This window comes from Antechinus flavipes, chromosome X, assembly GCF_016432865.1.
Source record: "Antechinus flavipes isolate AdamAnt ecotype Samford, QLD, Australia chromosome X, AdamAnt_v2, whole genome shotgun sequence".
NCBI classification, from domain to species: Eukaryota; Metazoa; Chordata; class Mammalia; order Dasyuromorphia; family Dasyuridae; genus Antechinus; species Antechinus flavipes.
Window position 1 is genome coordinate 83,268,044 of NC_067404.1, and position 22,238 is coordinate 83,290,281.

Consider the following 22,238-nt stretch of genomic DNA (forward strand, 5'->3'; position numbering starts at 1 on the left):
GGGGCAGCTGGATGTACCAGGATAGAGACCTGGCCCTGGAGTCAGGAGCACCTGGTGTGACCGTGGCCACTGTCAATCCCAATTACTTTGCAAAACCCCCAAACGTCCCTGCCCCCTCCCAAACCTAGTGAATAAGTGTCCCAAACTTTCCACATCTCTTCCAAAATTTGTCACTTTCCTTTTCTGTCATGTTAGCCAAGCTGGTATCTCACTTGTTTTAATTTGTATTTCTCTAATCAGCAGTGATTCAGAGCATTCTTTTGTGTGACTACCGATAGTTTGGACTCGACCAGAGCTGGCTCAGTGTTTAGGAGGCTCCGGAGGAAAGTGTGGGAAGAGAGGTGTTGGACCGACCCCCAAACTGAAAGTCTTCAGAGCCATTGTGCTGATCTGATTGCTGTAAGCCCATGAAACCATGCCAGAGCCGTGGTAGGGAAGCGAATCGCTTCCGTTTGAATCGTTTTAGGAAGATTCCGAAGGTCACCTAGTGAGATAAGGTACCGGGTACTCCTTGAGCTGAGCTGTCAAGCATTCCAACTCTATCGGACAGAGGGCAACTCTGTCGGGCTGGCCACGTGGTTCAAATGCCAAAGTATGTTTGCTACAGACGCTATTTTTTTCGGAGAACTCACACTAGGCAAGCGCTTACATGGGGGGCAGAAGTGATACTCTCAAGGTCTGTCTGAAGTACTCTGGAATCAATTGCAGGACATGGGTGGTACTGGTACAGCACCGTGCAGTATGGCGTGCCCTCATGAAAGAAGACGCTGTACTCTGTGAAACATGAGACGTGCACATTTAGAGATAGCTCTATTCCAAATGTTCATCTGGACTATTTATGCTTGACTGATGGTAGAGCCTTCCAAGCGCATACTGGTTTGATGAGTCACAGTGGACACACTGTACTTTGACCTCACCACAGTGATGTCATTTTGATCCTCCAAGAATGAGGGATAAAATACCATAACTTGTTCAGCCATTTCCCAATTGATGGGCATCCTCTCGATGTTCGATTTCTCGCCACCACAAAAAAAGCCGCTTAGACACATTTGTGTACAAATTTTCCCTTTTCCTTGCTCTCTTTGGGGTACTGGGTCAGAATATCCAGTTTATAACTTTTGGGAGCTTAGTTCCAAATCATTCTCTGGAATGGTTGGACTAGTTCACGGTTCCATTAACAATGCAGTAGCGCCCCAGGTTTTCCACATCTCTTCCGACATGTCAGTTTCCTTTGGCCATGTCAGCCAATCTGATTGTGAGGAGGTATCCCACTTGTTTTCATTTGTATTTCTCTAATCAGTAATGATTAAGAGCATTTTTATGTGACTCTGGATAGCTTTGACTTTTTCAAAAGTGCCTGATCATATCCTTTGACCATTTATCAACTGGGGAATGGCTCTGATTTTTATACATTGAGCTCAGTCTCCTATTTATTTGAGAAATGAGGGCTTTATCAGAAAAACCTGCTATAAGACAGCCATTTGGAACTCTGCTCAAAGAGTTATTAAACCGGGCGTACCCTTTGACCCAGCAGTGTCTCTACTAGGTTTGTCTCCAAAGAGATCTTTGCAAGCCTGCAAAAATGTTTGTGGCAGTCCTCTTTATGGTGGCTAGAAACTGGAAACTGAGTGGATGCCCATCCATTGGAGAACAGTTGGGTAAATCGTGGTATATGAATGTTATGGAATATTCTTGTTCTGTAAGAAATGACCAGCAGGATGAATAGAGAGGCTTGGAGAGACTGACAGGAACTAATGCTGAGTGAAATGAGCAGAACCAGGAGATCATTGTACACGGCAACAACAAGACTATACTATGATCAATGCTGACGGACATGGCTCTCTTCAACATTGAGAAAAAAAGGATTTGATTAGAAAATTTTGCATAGCTGTTCATTGAGGAAATTGATCAAAGTCTTCTCTCCCTTTTTTGTCTCTCTGGTTTAAGTATCAGCACCATGCTTGTATCACCAAAAGAACCTGTCCACCTGATATTTAAATAGCCATCTGTCCCCACCCTGTGCTTCCTCCACACTTGTTCGTGCAACTGATTCTCATCTGGCATGATCTTGATGCCTCTGGACCCTCCCTCTTCTTCTACATCCGAATTATCCTCTTCTACAGTCTCTCTGCGTCATCAGTCTGCTGCCTAAAATGTGGTGCCCACAACTGATCCCTCAGTATGGCCCAATGAGACCTTCCTCCAGGAAATTGTGCCTTTCTGAATTCAGTCCAAAATTGCCTATCACATCTACATAGTTTGTTTCCCTGGATTCTGGCCTACTCCTTCCCACCCATTTAAAGCATCCATTTAAAGCCACAAAGAGACAGAAAAAGTGATCCAGTCTGGTTTCTGCAGTGACTTAGCCACCATAGGTACACAGGTAAACAGACTTCCCTAACAGAGAGACAAAAGGCACACAGGATTTCAAGTTTATTTATTTACCCAATATTAACTTAACAAAGTGTCATTAACATTTGCCCGAAGACCAAGGGTCTCTATTCCTACTAGAACAATAGGCCAGGGCGTTCCCTGGTCTCATGGTAGCACCTAGAGCCGTGTCTCAACATAAACCAGACTAACCACTAGGTTAAGACTACCAAGAAAGCCTCATCCCATTCGTCTTCTCGGGCTGAGGGCAGACATCTCCTATTGATTTGGATGGCACCAGACTGACTTCCAACATGAATCCTGGAAAGGGGAAACTTCTCAACTGATAGATAATACACATATGGGACTTTTTAGGGTTATGGGAATAATTCATGGCTCAATAGTTCCAGGAAGGCTGCTCACAACAGAGGTAGCTTCTGGAGATAACAGGGGGAAGTGGAGAACAATTTCTTCTTTATTATGCAACAAGTAATCAGAAATCCAAAAGAGGCACTAAAAGCCCCCTCCCTCAGCAACCTCTAAAGCAGCATAAAGACACCGCCCAGGTCGGCTGGCTAAGTCTAGACGCCTGCCTCCTCCTCATCGACACAGCCAGAGAAGAAGTTAATCGTGCTGCTCAGAACTCGCTTCTGCTTCTTCTTCTTCTCCTTTTCCTTCTCCTTCTCCCCTGAAGCCTTATTCTCCTGGGAGGTAGACGCAGGGCCAGACTCGGACGGGGCAGGGGAAGCAGTCTGCTTCTTTAACTTTGTGGCCGACAGCACCTGGCTCGCATCGTACATCTCGCGAAGGATCTAGGATGACAGAGACGGGCATGAGCAAGCTCCTGCTATGAGCAGCCACCCAGATGGGCTTCATTCTGAGGTCAAATGACAACTCTGTGACACGGCTATCCCTTCCTGACACTGCCACAGCCCGAGACCCGGCAGCTCCTACCTTGCTAGTGGGCGTAGCACAGACGGGATTGAAGAAGCTCAGGCCTGGGGTCACTTCCGTGGGATCCTCCAGCTTGAAGGAACCTTCAGAGACGTGAATATTTTCCAAACTGCTGGACATATCCTGAGAGATGGACAGGCAGATTGTCACAGTGAGATCTTGCCTGCTCCTCCATAACCGATCGGAAGCAGTGTTTGCCCAGCTCTGACGACGTGTACATCGTTCAGAGGAAGGCAGCGAGGGGTTAGCCTCGAAGAGGTACCAGTGGTGGCCAACTTAATTTTTTCTTGCCAGAGAGGAAAGGGGTTTGAAGACAAGTGCTTTAAATTCAACAGGACCATCATTTGGTACACTGCGATCTCTCCAATTCCCATTCGGGATCACAGGGAAAGGGCCGGAAGAGGTGACTGGACAACGACCCCACTGTTTCCAAGGCAAGTCTAAAACTGGCCAGGTGTGGGCAGCTTAGTGCACCGTGCTGGGCGCTGAAAACTCAGGAAGGGGCGGTTCTCCTCTTTAGGCTTTGGGCTCACTGGTTCCCCAAGATGAAGGCCAGCATTTAGTGTAGTTCTGAGAGACCAGCAAGAACGCCTCTCCTTCTAACTGTGACATTAAGGCTTGGCTCCCAGAAGTTGGGCCAGTGTGCATTTTCCTGAGAGCAGCATGCTGGGATGCCCCTTCCCCAATTCCTTTTGGCTCTAAGCCTAAAATGTAGTGCTAGACTTGGACTTGGGAAACACCTAGGCTTTCTAGCTTTGTGACTAAGTTACATTCTAGGTAAACTGTGGATATATATGAAGCGACCTCATTGGGCTGTGGGGAACCGAGTACTCAGGAAACCTTGAAGTCCTATGGAAAGTAGAGGAATTAGAAAGGAAGCTAGGGTGGGGACTTCCCTTCCTTTTTATCTTTCTAATACCCAGCATAGGGCTTCCTACAGGAAAGTACAAATGATCTGTATCAGCATAAGGAGACTCCCTGTATGGGAAAAGGGCTGCAAAGTAACCCATTTAGTCAAGCTGACTGGTTGAATATTCCATCTAAGGAAGAAACCTGGAGGAAACCTGAAATAAATGGACCCCCCTCCACACTCTGGGATGAGGGGAAAGAAGTCATCTTAAGAAGGCTCGACATTGCTCAGCTATCGTACCGTATCCCACGGTTAACACATTGGGTAGTTTCGCTGAACTGACCTTTTCTCCTCCTTTTAGTCTTGGTTACAAGTGCTCAATGGGAAGAGAGAAGAAAGAGTAAGATTCGAAAGGGAAGGCTGTGTGTAAAAACAAAGAGATCAATAAAAATAACTATTTTTTAAAAAGAACGTTCTGGCTCAGAGGGTCCGTCTTTCCCAGGGAAAGGCGAGCAGCTTTGGGGCAAGGGGCAAAGACATCACTCAACTGCTTGCAGTTCTCGGTTCCGGCACTTTGTAGGGTCACAGACACAGTCAGCTCCACAGTCCATCTTTTGTTTCCTGCACCCGCACTGTTTGTTTCCACACCAGCCTTTGCAGGTACACTGGGGAACGGGAAGAAAAGAAAAAGCCTTAGAAAGCCGAGGGACTTCCAGTCTTCCTTCCACAACTGGCTCCTGCATATCCTCAAGGCACCCCCGACTGTCCTGCCCCTAAAACACAAAGTCACTGTAGCAGCTAGAAGCCCCAGGATGCCTTGTGACAATCTGGAAAAAGCTTTTCTGGTACTATCAATTACTCAATCATTTACAAATGTGCATTTGTCAAGCATGTGCCAGGGATGACGTTTTTTCTTTGTTTTCAGAGGACCAACGACATCTCGGGTGCTATCTTAACTTGTGAACTGGACTGAAATGAGGCAGAGCTGCACAGAACCGTCAGCTTCGCCCCAGCGGCAGGACGAAAGTCAGGACGACCAGAGACGGCTCGGGATGCAGGGGCCGACATCGGTTTTTTTGACATCTGACTAAACTAAGGGCTCCCCTTTGTTTAATCCCGCTTCAGCTGCCTTTCTGGCCACTGTAACAAGCTGTGCCCGTACCCATGCTTCACCAGGAGAAGTCTTCATGTGCTTGGGGTAGATGTCTCCCTAACTAACCATTGGGGTTGAGGCCTGTCTATTATCCTCAACCTGGTTTGGCCAGTCTACCGGGGTAGTTTTCGCTGGGCATGGCCACTCTGTGTCCTCCAGCTTCTTGGAGTCACGGGAAAGAGTCGGCCGAATCGGGCAGATGGACAAGCAGCCTTGAAAAGAGCTCGTTCTTCTGAACACTAAGGCCTTGCATTTTATGTAAGAGATTACATTTTAATAGGGGAGACAAGTACACATAAAAAACCTACAAAGCACAAGTGTACAGTGAATAAACACAAGAGGTGACGAAGGTCTGAACTAAGGTGGGAGCTGTGGCAGGGTTGGATGTGAGATCGATTACGAAGGTAGAAAGGGCAAGATTTGGCAACTGATTTGGAAGTGTTGGATGTGGAATATTATACTAAGGTTAAGACCATTGGGAGCTGGAAGGATGGCAAAAATAGGGAACTTTAGAAGACTCTTAGGTTTTTTTTCTTTTTGGGGGGGGGTGATCAAGAGTTCAGTTTTGAAATGTTGAGGTTAAAGTGTTGGAAATGTCCACTAGGCAACAGGACTGAAAATCAAGAGGGGGTCTGAGGCTGCAGAAAGACGGTAAAGTGTATGAGAGCTGATGAGATTGTCAAGAGAGAAAAGAAACTGAGAAGAGAAGAGAACCCGGGAGAGGAGACCTCGGGGAACGTTCACAGTTAGAAAGCACTATGTGGATGATAAAGCAACAATGGTTACCGAGGAGCAGTCAGGAGAGAACAGTGCCCTAAAAACTAAGAGATGAGAGAGTATCCAGCAGAAGGTGGTCAGTAATGGAACAGACAGGGGGAGGATGAGGATGGAGAAGACCTCTGTCAGATTTGGCAAGGAAGAAAACATTAAGAAACTCTGAAGAGCAATTTCACCTGAATGAAGAGGTCAAAAGTCAGACCTCAAAGGAATAGTAGAAAGATACATTAGAGCTTATATAAGACCAGAGGCTGAACAAGTGGGATTCTTTAAGGCAGAAGAGCAGGGATCTGGCTATTACATCCTGTCCCCCCTTGATATCGACTCCTCATGAATTTGAAATAAAGGTTTTGCAATCCACGAGGTGAGGGGGAGCATTTCAAGGAGGAACGGCTGATATGGTGAGGAGGGCATTTCAGAAAGGGCTATTTTTCCCTTCATTTTTAAGGTGTGCAGGAAAAAAATGGAGGCACTTGCACGACTTAGTGCAAACTTCTTTCTCTCAGTCCTCTCGCTCCAGGTCTCCCAGCACTGGCTGTGAGTTGGTAGGAAGCGAAGAAAAAGAGCACCAGGCTAAGAGTTGAGAACTGGGTGTGTTGGGCTTATACCTAGCTCTATGTACCTAGCTCTACATACAGCTAGAAAGGAAAAGATAGATCTTCAAAGTGCTTAACAGCTGCCTGGGAGAGAGCGCTGACAAACACCATCCAGGTACCGTGGTCGGAAAAGTTATCTGCTCTAACCTAGTCTTAGAGATTCCCCAAATGGTAGAATGGGAAGGGAATTTTATTGACAAGAAAGCAAAGGCTGGAGAGCGTGGGCAGGCAGACTCAGCCCTATGACTTATTACCTTTGATTACAGGCAAGTCATCAGAGAGATCTGAGTTTCATTTTCTTTATCTGCAAATTGAATCTAACAATACCCACAGTCCCTCTACAATGCTCCGTGCTCAAGATCAAAGCCAAAATAATTCAAGTTTCTTGGTGCCCTTTCTATGGCCTACACTGTCTATTCATTAACAGTTCTTGGCCCCAGGCAGCATGGCTAACATGGGGCAGCAAAATAGTTCAGTGGACAGAGTGCTGGGTCTGGAATCAGGAAGGCCCGAGTTCAAATTCCATCTCTGTGTGAATCTGGGCAAGTCACTTAACTGGTGTTTACTTGAATCCACTGGAGAAGGAAACATGCCAATAAGGCATGAGGAACTCAGGTGAGAACCGTTTCCCCCCCTCCCCTTTGCACCCCCCCCCCCAAAAAAAAAAATTACAGCCATAGGGCCATGGAGAGTTGGATGCAACCGAATAGCAACTGCCACAACCACACGGCTAAAAGGCAGATTGGGCTCTTGGGGTGACTTTGGATAAGTCACAACTTAAATATTTACTCCATCCAGGTTCCTTTTTATGACCTGTCAAGCACACTTCTCTAGTCTGTGCTGAAGGCTCAGAAAGGAGAAACGCCACCTTCTGACATCCCTTTACTAAATTACCTGGCCTCTAATGTCCTCTTATGCATCTCCCTGGGCCTGCCTCCCTCCCTACGTCTTGTCACTCAGCTGCTTGACTCCAGCTACCAAGACCTGCTGTCTCCCCCAGCTTTCTCTGCCTTTTGTCAAACACCCCCCTCACCATATCAGTCTTTTCTTTGAAATGTTCCAATACTGACTCCCAAGCCTTCCCAGTCTAATCTCACCTGGCTCCAAGCTCTAGAGTCGCTACTCTTAGTACGGAACCACACTGAGGTTTTAGAACCACTGAGCTCCTTGAAGATGGGGGTCGTTGGTCGTATTCCCACTACACTCAGTCCAAGGGATGCTCAATAAAGTGTAACTCACCGGAGATTCTAGTTTCTAAGGGCCAGCTTTTCTCTGGCACTGTGGGAGTTGTACAAGAAGCTGACAGTTATTGAGATGAAGCATCCTCCCAGCAAGTCAGCTGTTTTCACGAGGGAGTGAGAATGAACTATACCAATGGACAAAAGAAGGCTTGAGCAGCCCCGATGGCATCAGGGAAGAGCAGTGGCTAGTGAAAGGACAAAGGGAAGGCTCAAAATGGCCTTCAAAACCATCTAAGTAGGATAATTAGGTAAAAATGGATTATTACTGAATAAAGGCTATCAGATTGTTCCTGAATGGTTTTAATCTGGTAAATGAACTCCTGATTCAGCATTCATCTGAAGTCAATGTCTTCTCCAAAAGACAGAGAATCAGTAGGGCAGAACTGGGTGGAGAAGAGAAGTCTCCTGCCCAAGTTCTGTTTTTTCCTTCCTTTCTTTCTTTTTTTTTTTTTTTTTGCTGAGGCAATTGGGATTAAGCGACTTGCCCAGGGTCACACAGCTAGGAAATGTTAAGTGTCTGAGACCAGATTTGAACTCAGGTCCTCCTGACTTCAGGGCTGGTGCTCTATGCATTGCGCCATCTAGCTGCCCCTGACTTGGTATTTTCAAATCAGCCTCAATGTAACTATGTGGAGCATGTACTTAGAGAGACCTTGAAGTGCAACTAGCAGGCAACTTTTGACAGCCTTCCACGCCAGTCCCAAGCTCTGCAGAGCTGGCTTAATAACTCCTCTGAAAGAGATAGGGTCTCTTCACAGGGTTCTAAGAGAACAAGAGGAAAGGGTAAAGTTGACTTGGCTCAGACCCAGTTCAGATGCTTCAAATGCTGTGAAAGCTAGGGTCAAAGACTGTGGCCAGAGATCTGGGGAAGTGGCTCTCACCCCTTGCACGTTTTTCTTGGAAACTTTGACTGATTTTTTTGGCTTCCACTCATCATCATCCTCCTCATCGCAATCAGCTTCGCTCCCAGAGGGCTCTGTAGTAGATTTGAGATCCTCGACTTCCACGGTCTGTATCTGGGACTTTTCTTTCGTTAGACGGGAAGGTCTTGGCTAAGAGGAGAGAAAGTTATAGTTAAGGCTAAATTAAATAAAATGGGCGCCACATCCTTTCTGGCAGCTGCTAACAGCTACATTTTCAGGGCAAAGTCTTTGGATTCCCTCAAGCCAATTTGACTTGGCTTCATCAGCTAGGATAACTCTGCTTTTAGTTTCTGGTCCCACAGAATCCTAGATGGAATGAAAATGGGAGACTGAGAAATCTGAGGGAGTACTGAAGGGTTCCATGATCTTATGAGGTAGTATCTCTGGACCGAGAGCTGAATAATACTCCTCCTTCCCTAAAGCTGTGATGGAGACCTCCTCTGCAAGCACCGTCCCATTCCAAACTTATGGGAACAGTAGCAGTCGGCCTTCTCCAGATTTTCTGGGACAGTCCAGGGCAAAAGTGATGCATCAGAGCTCGTGGTAGATATTTTATTAAAGGAGTTCTGGGATTCTGCTGGCAACTTTAGAACCCGCCATAGGCTACACTCCCAAACCAGGGGTATGAGATAGCACTGATGGCATTAACTCTGGCCACCGTACCTTGGGGGGGATATACTCAAAGGAAGAATCAGGCGACAGAGCGCTAAGTTTTGGAGGGTGAAGTTTCTGTGAGCTCACGACTCGGAGAAGGTTCAGTTTCTGTTTGAAAAGAAAGACAAAGCACATATGAAGCGGTGGGCAGCCTTTGAGGACGCAGGCAAAATCCAAACTGCTCAGTGTCAAGCGAGCTCTGGCCTCCTCACTTCTAAATCGCCGTCAAGTTACGACAAGGCCACAGCAAAGTGAGCTTCTACTTCCCCAGATGAGACTTAGATTTGGACAAGGGCAACTCAAAAATTCACGTTCATTCCAATTTGAAATATTTATGCTCTAGAAACTCAAAACACAGCACAGAGTGGAGTCATCTGACATACTGAAGGCTATTCTTCAATAAGACTTTTGGCTTCAGCGGCCACCAGGGCTTGCCAGAGCTCACCTTTGAGTGCGAATCCTACCTGCTTGATGGATTCATTTTCTTGAAGCAGCTGCTGGTTTTGCTCACACATTTCTCGCATCTTCTCAAGTTCTTCATCCTATTTTCAGGGTAAGTGGGGTTATTTGGGGCACTACCTGTGGACTAGCAAACCACTCACAAGGATTAAAAACACACATGGCTGCTAGTCGTCACATACTGGGGAATGGAACCAGACAAAACACTCTTATTCTGGCTTCAGGAGCAATGAAAGCCAGGCCTTATCCCACTGCTCTAGGCAGTCTTGACTCCAATCTTGGCAGCCATGCAACTTTCCACTGCCCAGCCCCGTTGAGGACACCTCTGCTGTTCTTGACTGGTCCAGCCCTGCTTTCCCCTTGTCAGAATGAATAAGAAACCTGTGAAGGCTCAATTTTGTTTGCTGAAGCCTTGAGAAAGTTTGTTTCGTGGCTTCAACAAGAGGAATGATAGATGCTAAGCAAATATGGTCCACATCAGGGGTCCTCAAACTTTTTAACCAGGGGGCCAGTTCACTGTCCCTCAGACTGTTGGAGGGCCGGACTATAGGAAAAACAAAAACTTTGTTTTGTGGGCCTTTAAATAAAGAAACTTCCTAGCCCTGGGTGAGGGAGTTAAACGTCCTCAGCTGCTGCATCTGGCCCATGGGCCATAGTTTGAGGACCCCTGGTCCACATTATAGCTTGGTGAGGAGAGAGACTCAAGGAAACCTAAAAAATGGATTCAGATGGGGGCGGGAGAGGGGGGAATATTCTAAACTGGGAAGAAGTTAAGCACTGCAGTATGTTACTACTGGAAGGGATTCAGATTCAAGGCACTTTGCCAACATGTTGGGTACTAAGTAAGAGCCAGTTCAGAGATACAGAGAAGCTTGGGTCTCATTCCTTTGCTCGGGACAGGCTGTATTTAAGCCCGGGACACGGAGACACAAAGAAATCCAAGCCCTGCCCTCAGGGAGTTACAATTTATCAGAGGAAGCAAAGTGTACACAAAGAAATTTGTCCAAGGTCACTTAAGGGGAGGGAGCACACTAGAGAGATAAGGAAAGGCAGATCAGAGAAAGTGGCACATAGGCCAGGGAGGGACTCTCAGAGGCAGAGGCAACGAGGGAAACTTTTACAGGAGGCACAGCTTATGCAAAGGCAGGGAGGGAGACAGAGAATCAAATGACAAGTGTGGGGAAAAAGTACTTGCGTGCCTTCTAACAGGCAGAATCACTGAGTAGTTTCACTTAACTGTTTTAAAGGGGTGACTGTCAGGGGTTGGTTTCGGTGTTTCCTGGTCTTTCATCAAAACATAAAAACCCAAGCTACTCTGTAGGAGAAGCTAAGGAGAGACTTTACAAAGGAGCATTGGCTCACAGTTCTGCCCCCATGGCCATCTTCTCCCACAAGTCTGGGGCCTCCTGCCCGAGGGAGGGCTGCTTTCTCACCTGAAACTTTAGCCTGTCAAGCAGCTGCCGCTCCCGTTCATTGATGGAGTCCTCTACCTGGGTCTCTATAACTTGGTTTTGCTGCAATTGGCTAAGGAGGTAGAGTACCTAAAGAAAGACAAATCCTCGATGCTGAACGCTTCACAGATAAAATGTTAAATGTCTTGTGCCCAAAGAAATAAAGCAATTCCAGGTCCCCCCTCCCCCCCCCCATGCTGATTGAGGCAATCTCATAATGAATCAGGGTTAAGCACGCTGTTCCTGTAGAGAGCACTGGATAACAGGCAAAAGTATGAGAGGATCAGCTGCTTGAGCCCTGGGCCCAGTGCTGGCCACTTCACCTTTTCCTGATGCTGTTGCTCTAACTTCATCAGCTGTTCCTGAAGCTCATTCTCCACCTCAGTGGTGTGATTCCGTTCCTCAAAGACCATCTTTTGCAGTTCAGAACAGTTGTCCTTGCTCTGTTTCAGGTTGCTTTCAAGTTTGCTGAGCTGTACTTTAGAAGAGACCAACTAGAAGGGACACGAGAAGATGAATGAATCCAGAAAACCACAACTTTTTTTGTGTGCTAGGCCGGGCAATCACCATTTTCCTAAAATGAGCAATAGGCACGGTACACTGGGAAACTGAAATATCTGAAGCCTACAAAAGGCCTTCCCTTTTTTGTTTTGTTCCTCCAAACAGGGCCATAGCCAACGCCCAGAGAAATAGGCTACGGCACGTCACAACTCTGACACATGCATGAAGGCAAACCCCTGAAGCTCAATTGTGTCCCATCTCAATTGTGTGCTTGATCTGCTAGCATGTGAAAACGTGTTGGCTGAGATTCCATTAAGTGGGTCTGGTTCCTACATGTTTCTTCAGGGATATCAAAAATTTGACTTTACTTTTACTTCAGGACCTCCACCATGAATTGTAAATGTTTATAAGGATCAGGATTCTTGCGTGAGATTATGCTGATTAACCCAAACCAATACATAATAAACAAACATTTATTAGGAGCTGATTAACTGCCAGGCATTGTGCTTAATGGGGAGGATACAGAGAAAAAGCAACAACATCCCAGATCTCAAGGAATTGATATTCTAATGTGAGACAATCTGTACCCTCATCTGTTGATGCCGGGAGAAAAAGGAAAGGCTTCCTGCAGAAGCTGAATCTTAAAGAAAGTAAGGAAGCAAAAAGTCAGTTTGGAAGGGAAGAGCAAGCCAGGCATGGGGGGACAGTCAGTGTCAAGGTATGGACTGGACACACATAGGTACAGACAAGCTACCTATAGAGGAGAGGGAAGGTAACCTTCGAAGGAATTGAGAAAGGCCTTGTGGGCGAGGTGGCTCTTGAGCTTAGTTTTCAAGTCAGAGACTAAAAGAGAGTAGTTGAAAGAAAAAGAACTCTAGGCATGGGAAAAGCCAGTGCAAAGGCAAAAAAAATGGAGTGACCTGTGCAAAGAATAGCAACCAAGCCAGTCTGGGCACACTGTGGGGTACGAGGAGAGTGTAGAAGTTAGGAGACTAGGGAATGCAGGAAGGGGCTAATTTGTGATGCCTTTGAAATGTCAAACAAAGGATCTTTGATCCTGGAGGCAACAGGAAGCCTCTGGAGATTAGGGAGTAGGGAGGTGAAGAGATTACATTTACAGTTTAGAAAAATCCACTGAGCCTGTGGCTGGGAGAGAAGCCTTCCTCAGGGACATCAAGTAGGAGGCTCTTGTAATAAAGGAGTATCTAAGCTGGAGAAGTGGCTGTGGGAGGAGAGATGTTCCAGAGAGAAACATTCTAAGATCTGGAAACCAATTAGCTCTGTAGCATAAATATGCCAGAGGAGCACAGGACAACTGGGAAACTGGGAGGACCATCAATGACATTAACAGTCACAGAGAAGCTCAGAAGAAGGGAGGGTTTGGGCACTTAGTGGGGAGTGAGGGGGGAAAGATAGTGAATTCTGTTTTAGGCACGATGAGTTTAAGATGCTTGAGGGATAGCCATTTTGAAATGTCCAACAGGCAGCTGGTTATATAGGATAGAGCTCAGGGAGAGACTAGGGCTAGATTATGGATCTGAGAATCACCTGTACAGAAATAATTGAACCCACGGGGACTAAGATGACTAAGACAGCCAGTACAGAAGGAAGAGAGAAGAGAACTTTAGACAGAGCCTAGGGTGGGGGCAACCACACCTACCTGTGGTATGGACACACCAGTGGATGCAACATGGATGAAGTTATGGCAAAAAACAGGTGGGAGGAGAACCAAGAAAGGAGAGGGCATCCAGGAAGGAGAAGGTGGCCAACAGCGTCCAGTGCTGCCGGAAGGTCAAGAAGGATGAGGATAGAAAAGAGGGCCTTCGATTTGGCAATTAAGAAACCAGCGGAGAGAGCACCTTCAATGCAATATGAGGCTGGAAGTCAGAAGGTTGAGTATTTAGAACTGAGAGGAGAAACAGCACAGGGAGATGTGAAAGTGAGGAGAAACAGAGGTCAACGGCTGTTAGGCACGGCAGCGTTTTGGTATCAGAGTATCTAGTGTTTCTGAAAGATGGAGGAGAATTAGATGTGTTTGGAGGCAGCAGGGAAGGACCCAAAGGGAGAGACTGAATAGCATGGGAAAGAATGGGGAGGATAGTGGGCAATCTGCTGCAGGAAATAGCCCGGGACGATGTCAAAAATCAAGGGGTTGACTTTGGTGAGAAGAACAGACATTTACGAATGTTTGTAATAGTTCCGTTCTTTACTTAATGCTTAAAGGAGGTGGTACAGACAATTTAAGATCCTCTCTCTTGTTTGGACCTTAGTCCAAATGGAACAGGTGATTGTAATTTCCCTTAGCAGGGAACTTCTTTCCTTAAAAAACAAAAAACAAAAACAAAAGCAAAATCCCTCCACAAAAGGCCCAGATCTGTTAATGGCCACTGCCCTCTGAGTCTTAATACATGGCCCTGACCTGTTATGGCCATACTTTTGAAAAGCCAGCTTAAAGCTTGTACTTGCATGAAATTGCTTAAGCACCTTTTCGATACTTCCTTCCAGCAGACTTTTCCAGGCTTGCTAATCTGATTTATTGGCTTCATGCTGAAGTCTAGTACGATAAGCGAGCAATCTCCCAGATCAACATCCTGTCTACATTCACACAGCCATACCCTTAACTCCCAGCACCCAGAAAAGCTTACCTCTCTTATTAAGCATTTGAGAGCACACTTGGCCTCCACAATGGTTGCGATGTTTTCCCAGCGGTACTTTGCCCTATCTTCATTGTCTGCATCCAGCAATTTCTGTTGGAGGTCAGCAATTTGGGCACTCCTTTGGGAAAAGCAACAAGGACATTCATTGCCGGGATGCCCGAGGACCAAGGAGAAGCAGACTTAGGGAGGTAGCGATGGCGTAGGGGAAAGGACACTGGATCTGAAGTCAGGAGAAGCTGGGTTCAAAGTGTGCTTCAGACAGATTAGCTGTGTGACCCTGATCAAGTCATTAAACCTCTTGTCCTCAGCTTCCTTGTCTGTAAAATGAGGGTGATGGACTTGATCTGTAAGGGAGTCTAAGTTCTCTTTCAACTCAATGAACCTAAGAGCCCTGAGGAGACTCATAGTAAATCAAAGGGAAAATAAATACACACAACACAAACACAAACACACACACACACACACACCCCAGATGAAGTTCCAAACTCTTAAAAAGACACAAATTCTTTTTGTAATGTTAAATATTGTCTTATTTAGCTCAAAAAGTCTACGATCCTAAGTAAATCAAAAAGATTACCATAAAAGTTCTTCAGGATTCTAGCTAATGTGCCTGCAGAAATCACAAGATACTAGCCTAGAACACTAGAGTTCTTACCTTCAAATGTAACCTTGGACAAGTAACTTTTGCTCTGTTTCTCTCTAAAAGGAGGGTTTGGATGACAGCATTGTTGAAAGGTCCCAACCAATACTGGGTTCCAGGGAAATTCTATTCTCACTCCTTTAGACTATTCTTAAGGATTCAGGTTGGCATTTAACTGGCTCGACATTACAGAGATACCATGATCCTTCACCGTTACAAATGAAGCCTTTTCACACAAAACATGTTGAACTGACTTATTAATTCCACACAGCCAATAGAAATCTAGTTTCCAATTTGAAATGAAACTGAGTCTTTTCAGTGTTTTCGGGACAATCATCTTACCTGAACTCCATTTCAGTCTCCAGACTCTCTATCTGTTTTGTGATAGCATCATTTGATTCAAAACTTTGTAGATCAGCAAGTAAATATGTTTGTCTCTATAGAAAAGGATAAAGGGGTTACAGGAGGAGCAAAGAAGCAGTGTCTTGCTCTTTCATTGTATTGCATCAATCAAATGGATCAACACATGTAAAAAAAGCACTTTGTTAACTTTAAATGCTATGTAAATTCCAGTTATTTTATTATCATCTATTTCTTGAATTTTCCTTTTTTTCAGATTGTTTTGATGACATTTTAAAATTTGAAGCAAAGGTCATCTTTACTTAGTCCCACCCAGCCAGACCTCCAAGTGTCTTCTGAATATTCTTATCAGTTTTTTAAAACATAAATTTAATGATTTTATCCAAAAAAATCCCGTGGTATTTTGACTGCTATAGAATTCAAAATACAAATTTTTATTTGTCATTTTTACCTTATTAATATGATTTCACGAATCTTCAATATTCTTTCAATTTTGATTTTCCTTTAATTATAGGCGTTATACTTTTATAATTGTCCCCACATCTCATAAGTAGGTTAATACTCAAATAATTGACATTTATTATTATAAACGGGGTTTGTTTATGGCTTCGCAAAATATTGCTAGCAAATAAGAATGAAAAAGGTTATTATGGGTTAATCTTGCATCTTGCCACCTTTCTGAACTCATATTGCCTCCATTAATTTTATGATTGAGAAAAATGGATTTTCTTGCTATACTATCATGTCAACTGTAAATAATATTTTGATCTTTTCATTTCTAATGTTGATTGGCCTAATAACTGTGTCTTGTTTGAATACTGTCTAAAACAAAAACAGTGAGAATAGGCACCCTTGTTTGAGACTCATTTTTAGTGAGAATATTTCTCTATTACATATTAGGCTGGCTCCTAGGTTAAGAGCCCTTTTACAGAATTAAGGAAAGTCCACGTGTGTGTTGTGTGTGTGTGTGTGTGTGTGTGTGTGTGTGTGTGTGTTAGTGTGTGTTAAGGCATAAAGATTGGATTCTATCAACAATTTATTTCATCTACATATATATATAATATATCCACTAACAACATTTTGGGTGAGTTTCCCTTCCTCCTCCCCTTTATCATCAGTTTTCCTGATATTGAACCATATCAGATAAAAACCCTATTTGGTCTTGTGAATATTTTTTTGAAGAAAGATTTATTTTAATACTAATAGTGTAGTCTGTGATTTAGGCTGTATTGCCAGAAGCAATTTTATTTAACCTATTATAAATCATTTTTATATAAATCATACAAGTCATTTCTAGCTTGGAGAGAGATGGTATTAACTGGCATATCTTCTTCTCATGCCTTTCAATCTGACCTTTGGTTCCAAGACAATTTAAGGTGACACCTAGGAGAAACCTGAAGAATATATTAAAATATATTTAGGGTTAACATTCCAGAACAACCCAGTGCCTTTCTGTATTTCTTTCTTCAAGTATTGAAAAAAGTTCCTTGGAGTGATCAAAACCTTAGCTTTGAATGCAAGAGGACATTGCCTTTGGGTAGGTTGTAGAGCAATCAACAGAGAGTGAAAAGGCTATAATCTTATCTTTGTAAGAGTTGAATTTGTTAATCACCATTTATCCATTTCAAAGGAAGGCTTTTATTTCTGTGGTTCTCACTTTCCTAGGGAGAAAACCTGGAGAGAGTTTTACATAGAAGAAAGTATTTTTAGAGAACGAAATATTTAGAGAACTAGAGAACACATAAAAATATATACAAGAAACTTAAACATTTAGGAAGACAGTTCCTAGGACACATGATAAATGATCAAAGGATATAAACAATTTTCAAAAAAAAAAAAAGAGCAAATGGTTAACAATTTTATCTGAAACATTTCAAACTAGAAAAAAATCAATAAATAAAAAACCTCTAAACTCAAATAGAAAACTTGAAAATAAGAGATTAACAAAATTGAATGAAAAAAAGCAAACACTGACTTAAAGGGGGAAGGAAATAAAATTATTAGTGAGAAAAATGTGAATTCATGGCAAATTAAGAACCAAGTAGAAATTGTATTACCCAAATTATGTCAATAAAACTGGCAGCAAAATAAAAGAGATGAATATTTGCAAAGTTGCTCAGATCAACAGAAGAAATAGGAAACGCTAATGAAGAGAGACACGCCTAAAATAACCCAATTTTGAAAAAAAATTGAACAAATCATAAATGAACTCTCAAAGAAAGAAATCCTAGAGCTAGATAAACTTACAAATGAATTAAAACAAAAATTCTTCTTCTTCTTCTTCTTTTGTATTTCAGAGTTGATTTTATTGGCATTTGCTAACCAATAGTGATTTTTAACATTTTTCAAGTGACTATTGATAGTATTGATTTCTTTTCTGAAAACTGTATTCATATACGTTAAACATTTATCAATTAAGGAGTGGCCTTTATTTTGACAAACTTGACAATATTTTACATGCCCGTGCTAGAAACAACCTATTTATTACATACACTCAAGATTATATACATACATATGTATGCGAGTATGTATATATATGTAATTTTACTGTCTATGGCACCTTTTCAGCAAATGTGGCTTCCTTGATTATCTCTTTCAAATGAGTATATTTTTGCTTCTGCTTTGTCTCATTTTATGATTTCTACATTTGCTTTTTTAAATCAATCCATAAACATTTATTAATTACCTTCATAGTACCAGATATAGTGCTAGATACTGAGGATACAATGAAATATAACCTGCCCTTTTGAAAAAATTGTTTAAAAAATAAGTTTTTTATGTTTTAAAGTACATGCAAAGATAATTTTCAACATTCACCTTTGCAAAAACCTTGTCCTCCAAATTTTTTTTCCTCCACCCTTCTCTCCCCAGACAAATGATCCAATATAGGTTAAAAATGTGCAATTTTTCTACACATATTTCCACATTTATGCTATAGAAGAAAAACCAGATCAAAAAGGAAAAAAAAAAAACTTCTCAGAAAAAAAAAAGCAATCAAACAACAACAAAGGAGAAAATTCTATGTTGTGATCCATTAGTCCCCACAGTCCCCTCTCTGGATGTATATTGCTCACTGTATCACAAGATTAAAAAAATTAATTCTAATAGCATATAAGTAATTTGAAAAATAGCAAAAGAAGGGGTCCCTAACAAACTCCTGCTATGAAACAAAGCTGGTTCTGAAATCTAAATCAGGGAGAGTCAAAATAGAAAAGAAAACTACAATCAAATATTCCTAATCAACAACAGTATAAAACTTTTATAACAATGTATCAAGAAAGATTATATACCAAATTTCCTGGGGGGAGGATTGTGGGAAGATGGCAAGTAGGTTAGAAAATTCTAAGCTCTCCAGATTTCCTCCACAAATAAAACAAATTTGCTCCTTAGGGCCAACACAGAGCAGTGAAAAACAAAGCTGCCTTGGGGCAGATGTACAGGGTCCTCCAGAGACAACCATAGAAAATCCAAAAAAGACCCCAGGCTGGGATTTATTAAGTGTAAATGTAAACATGGCCCAGCTACCTCCACAAAAACAAGTAGCCTTGGGATTAGCAGGTTCTGAGTGAGCCTCAGCCCCAACCAGCTTGAAACTTTCACCTCCCAGACTGAGTCTGGGAACAGTGAAGGAACCTCTGAAGATAAGAAAGCCAGGTCCAGTTGTGCTGCTGAATGGTAGCCCTGGCCCATCAAATGGGGCATAGAAGGGTGTTTACGTTAAGGAGTGAGAAGAGATGTGTAGACTAATGGGAATGGGATAAAATGGGAAAAGATAAGAAGGGGAGAAAAACAGATTTGAAAAAAAATTTAAAAGCTAATGCTCCACCTGACTAATAATGAGATGCAAATCAAGACAATTTTAAGGTACCACACCCTCCCGTACAACAAACAAACAGTTAAAGGCAATAAAACCACTGACAAGGCGGTAGAGAAACACATAATGCAATTCACTGCTGATAGAAATGCAAATTTGCAGATTTTTTTTTTTTTGAGAGCAATCTGGAATTGTGCAGTAAAAATTACAAAAAATAAGCATACCCTTTGACCCAATGATTCCATGCCTAGGAGTATACTCTGAAAATACTAGCTAAAACAAAATAAGAGCTCTCTGTTCAAGTTTTCATAGCACTATTATTTGTAATTACAAGGAAAGAAAAGCAACCCAATGTCCCAAAATAGAGGAATAGTAAAATAGATATGATATATTAATGTGACAATACAATAGTGTAAGGAGAATGTACAAATATAAAACACATATAGAAACATGGAAAGTCCTTTGTTAAATAATGCAAAACCAGAAGAAGAAAGTAGAGACTAACTACAACCATATAAAAAAAAAAAAAGGAAATGAACATTAACAAAGCAGAAACGATAAAAAGATAAATTATCTTATTCATTGAAAATTAATTATTTTAAATATAATTAAAAATCAAAAAGCAAATTTATCTGTTGAATAACAACAATATTTTATTAAAAGAGGGAATCTATGTTGAAACATTTATGGAGCACCACTAAGTTAGATACCCTTAGAGTACCATGTACCATAGACCATAGTTCCTTATCTAGGCTTTAGAGAATTTAGAGTTGGAAAGGTACTTAACTAAATGATTCCATTCCATACTTAGAAAATAATTTTTACTACATCATCCTTTTGCTTAAAAACCTTTTGTGAGGGGGAGCCACTACCCCCCAGACAGCCCTTTACAGTTCTGAATGGCTTTAATTATGAGGAGGTTTCTTTTTTTATTAAGATTAAATTTAGTCCTTTGCAGCTTCCACCCATTATTCCTTTGGGGCCAAACAAAGCAAGCCTAATCCTTCCTCCAAAATATCACCTTAAATGCTTGAAAACAATGAATATGTTCCCTTTGCTTCTCTAGGCCAACCATCCCCAATTCTCTCAAGGGATCCTCATAATGGCAATAACTCAAAGCCTTTTACCAAGCTACTTTGCCCCTCCTTTGGATATTGCTCCTGCTTATCTATGAATAACTTTTCTAAAATGCGATACATATTGATGAATATGGAACTAGAAGAACTGCACATTTACTCTATATCAGATTGCTTGCAGTCTTAGGGAAGGAGAAAAATTTGGAAGACAAGGTTTTGCAAAGGTGAATGTTGAAAACTATTCTTGTATGTGTTTGGGAAAATAAAATGCTAATAAAATGAAAACAACAATAACAAAATGTGATGCACAGAACTAAATCTAACACTCCAGAAAAGGACTTACCACTACATAATGGTACTATCACCTCCTTATTCCTGAGAACAATGTTTTTCCAATGCAGCCCAAAAATCACATTCGACTTTTTGTTGTCGCTGTTACCACACTGTTGCCTTTTATTGGGCTTGTAGTTTGACAAAATCCCCAGATCTTTTTCAGATGAAGTGACTTCCTCATGTTATGAAGCTTTTAAAAAAATAATTCTTCAAGTTTTTTCAATATTTATGAGTTCATCAGTTCTCTCTCTCTGAAAGTGTCTATCATTTTTTAATCACCAGTCCTTCAGAACTATTGATCAGAGTATCCAAGTCTTTCACAGGTAAACAACATCGCTGTTATACGTAATGATCTCCTAGTTCTCACTTCACTTTACATCAGTTCATACAGGTCTTGCCATGATTTTTCTCCCTTTGTCATTTCTTATAGCACATCAGTACTCTATCACAATCATCTGCCACAATTAGTTCACCATTCCCCAACTGATGATTATCCTTTCAATTTCCAATTCTTTGCCATCACAAAAAGAAACGCTAATTTTTTTTTATACAATTGGACCTTTTCCTTTTCTTTGATCAATTTGGGATACAGACTTTGGGATACAGATGGTGTTGCTGCATCAAAGAGTACACACAATTTTATAGCTCTTTGGGCATAGTTCCAAATTGTTCTCCAGAACAAGTGGAGGAGTTCCCTAGTCCTCTAGCATTTCATTAGGGTACCTATTTTTCCCTTATCTTCTCTAACTTTTTTTTTTGGTTGCTGAGGCAATTGGGGTTAAGTGACTTGCCCAGTGTCACATAGCCAGGAAGCATTAAGTGTCCTGAGACCAGATGTGAATTCAAGTCCTCCTGACTTCAGGGCTGGTGCTCTATCCACTGCGTCAACTAGCTGCCCCTCATCTTCTCCAACTTTTGTCATTTCTGATAGGTGTAAGGTGGTTACCTTAGAGTTGTTTTAATTTGCACTAAAATTTTTTTTAACGTTAGCTTTTTTGTCATCATTTTCTATTTTTGTCCTTCCCTGAAGTTGATTTCTTAAACCCAACTAAGAATTCACATTTATTCCTCTAAATTTCATCTTATTTGATTGAATTCTTTAATAATAATAAAAGCAACAACAACTAGCATTTAATACACAATGCTTCAAAGTTTGAAAAATACTTTACAAACATTATTTCATTTGATCCTCACAACATCTCTGGGAGGTAGGTGCCATTATCATAAGAAGCTGAGGCAAACAGAAGCTAAATGAATTGCCCAAGGTCACACAGCTAGTAAATGCTCAAGGTCAAACTTGCTCAGATTTTCTGGACTTCAGGTCCACTGAGCTTTGTACTGAACCATCTAAGCTTCTAAAATCTCTCTGATTCCTCCTTAACTTGCAGGCAACACAAAGCTAATGATGATGCCGCCCAGCCTTTTCTCC

General features: G+C 42.2%; 1 protein-coding gene across 1 annotated transcript in view; it reads right to left on the reverse strand.

Moving 5' to 3' along the window:
- Positions 1–2,422: 2,422 nt before the first annotated feature.
- The window catches only part of KIF4A (kinesin family member 4A), a 78,521-nt gene continuing 58,705 nt past the window's right edge, over positions 2,423–22,238 (reverse strand). The window contains exons 22-31 of the mRNA XM_051969267.1: positions 15,569–15,663; positions 14,575–14,704; positions 11,752–11,922; positions 11,411–11,518; positions 9,983–10,060; positions 9,528–9,626; positions 8,823–8,993; positions 4,723–4,839; positions 3,325–3,447; positions 2,423–3,182 (exon numbers count right to left, since the gene is read on the reverse strand). Coding sequence (XP_051825227.1) covers positions 2,952–3,182; positions 3,325–3,447; positions 4,723–4,839; positions 8,823–8,993; positions 9,528–9,626; positions 9,983–10,060; positions 11,411–11,518; positions 11,752–11,922; positions 14,575–14,704; positions 15,569–15,663 — 1,323 coding nt within the window. The 3' untranslated portion in view covers positions 2,423–2,951. The remainder of the gene's footprint in view (positions 3,183–3,324; positions 3,448–4,722; positions 4,840–8,822; positions 8,994–9,527; positions 9,627–9,982; positions 10,061–11,410; positions 11,519–11,751; positions 11,923–14,574; positions 14,705–15,568; positions 15,664–22,238) is intronic.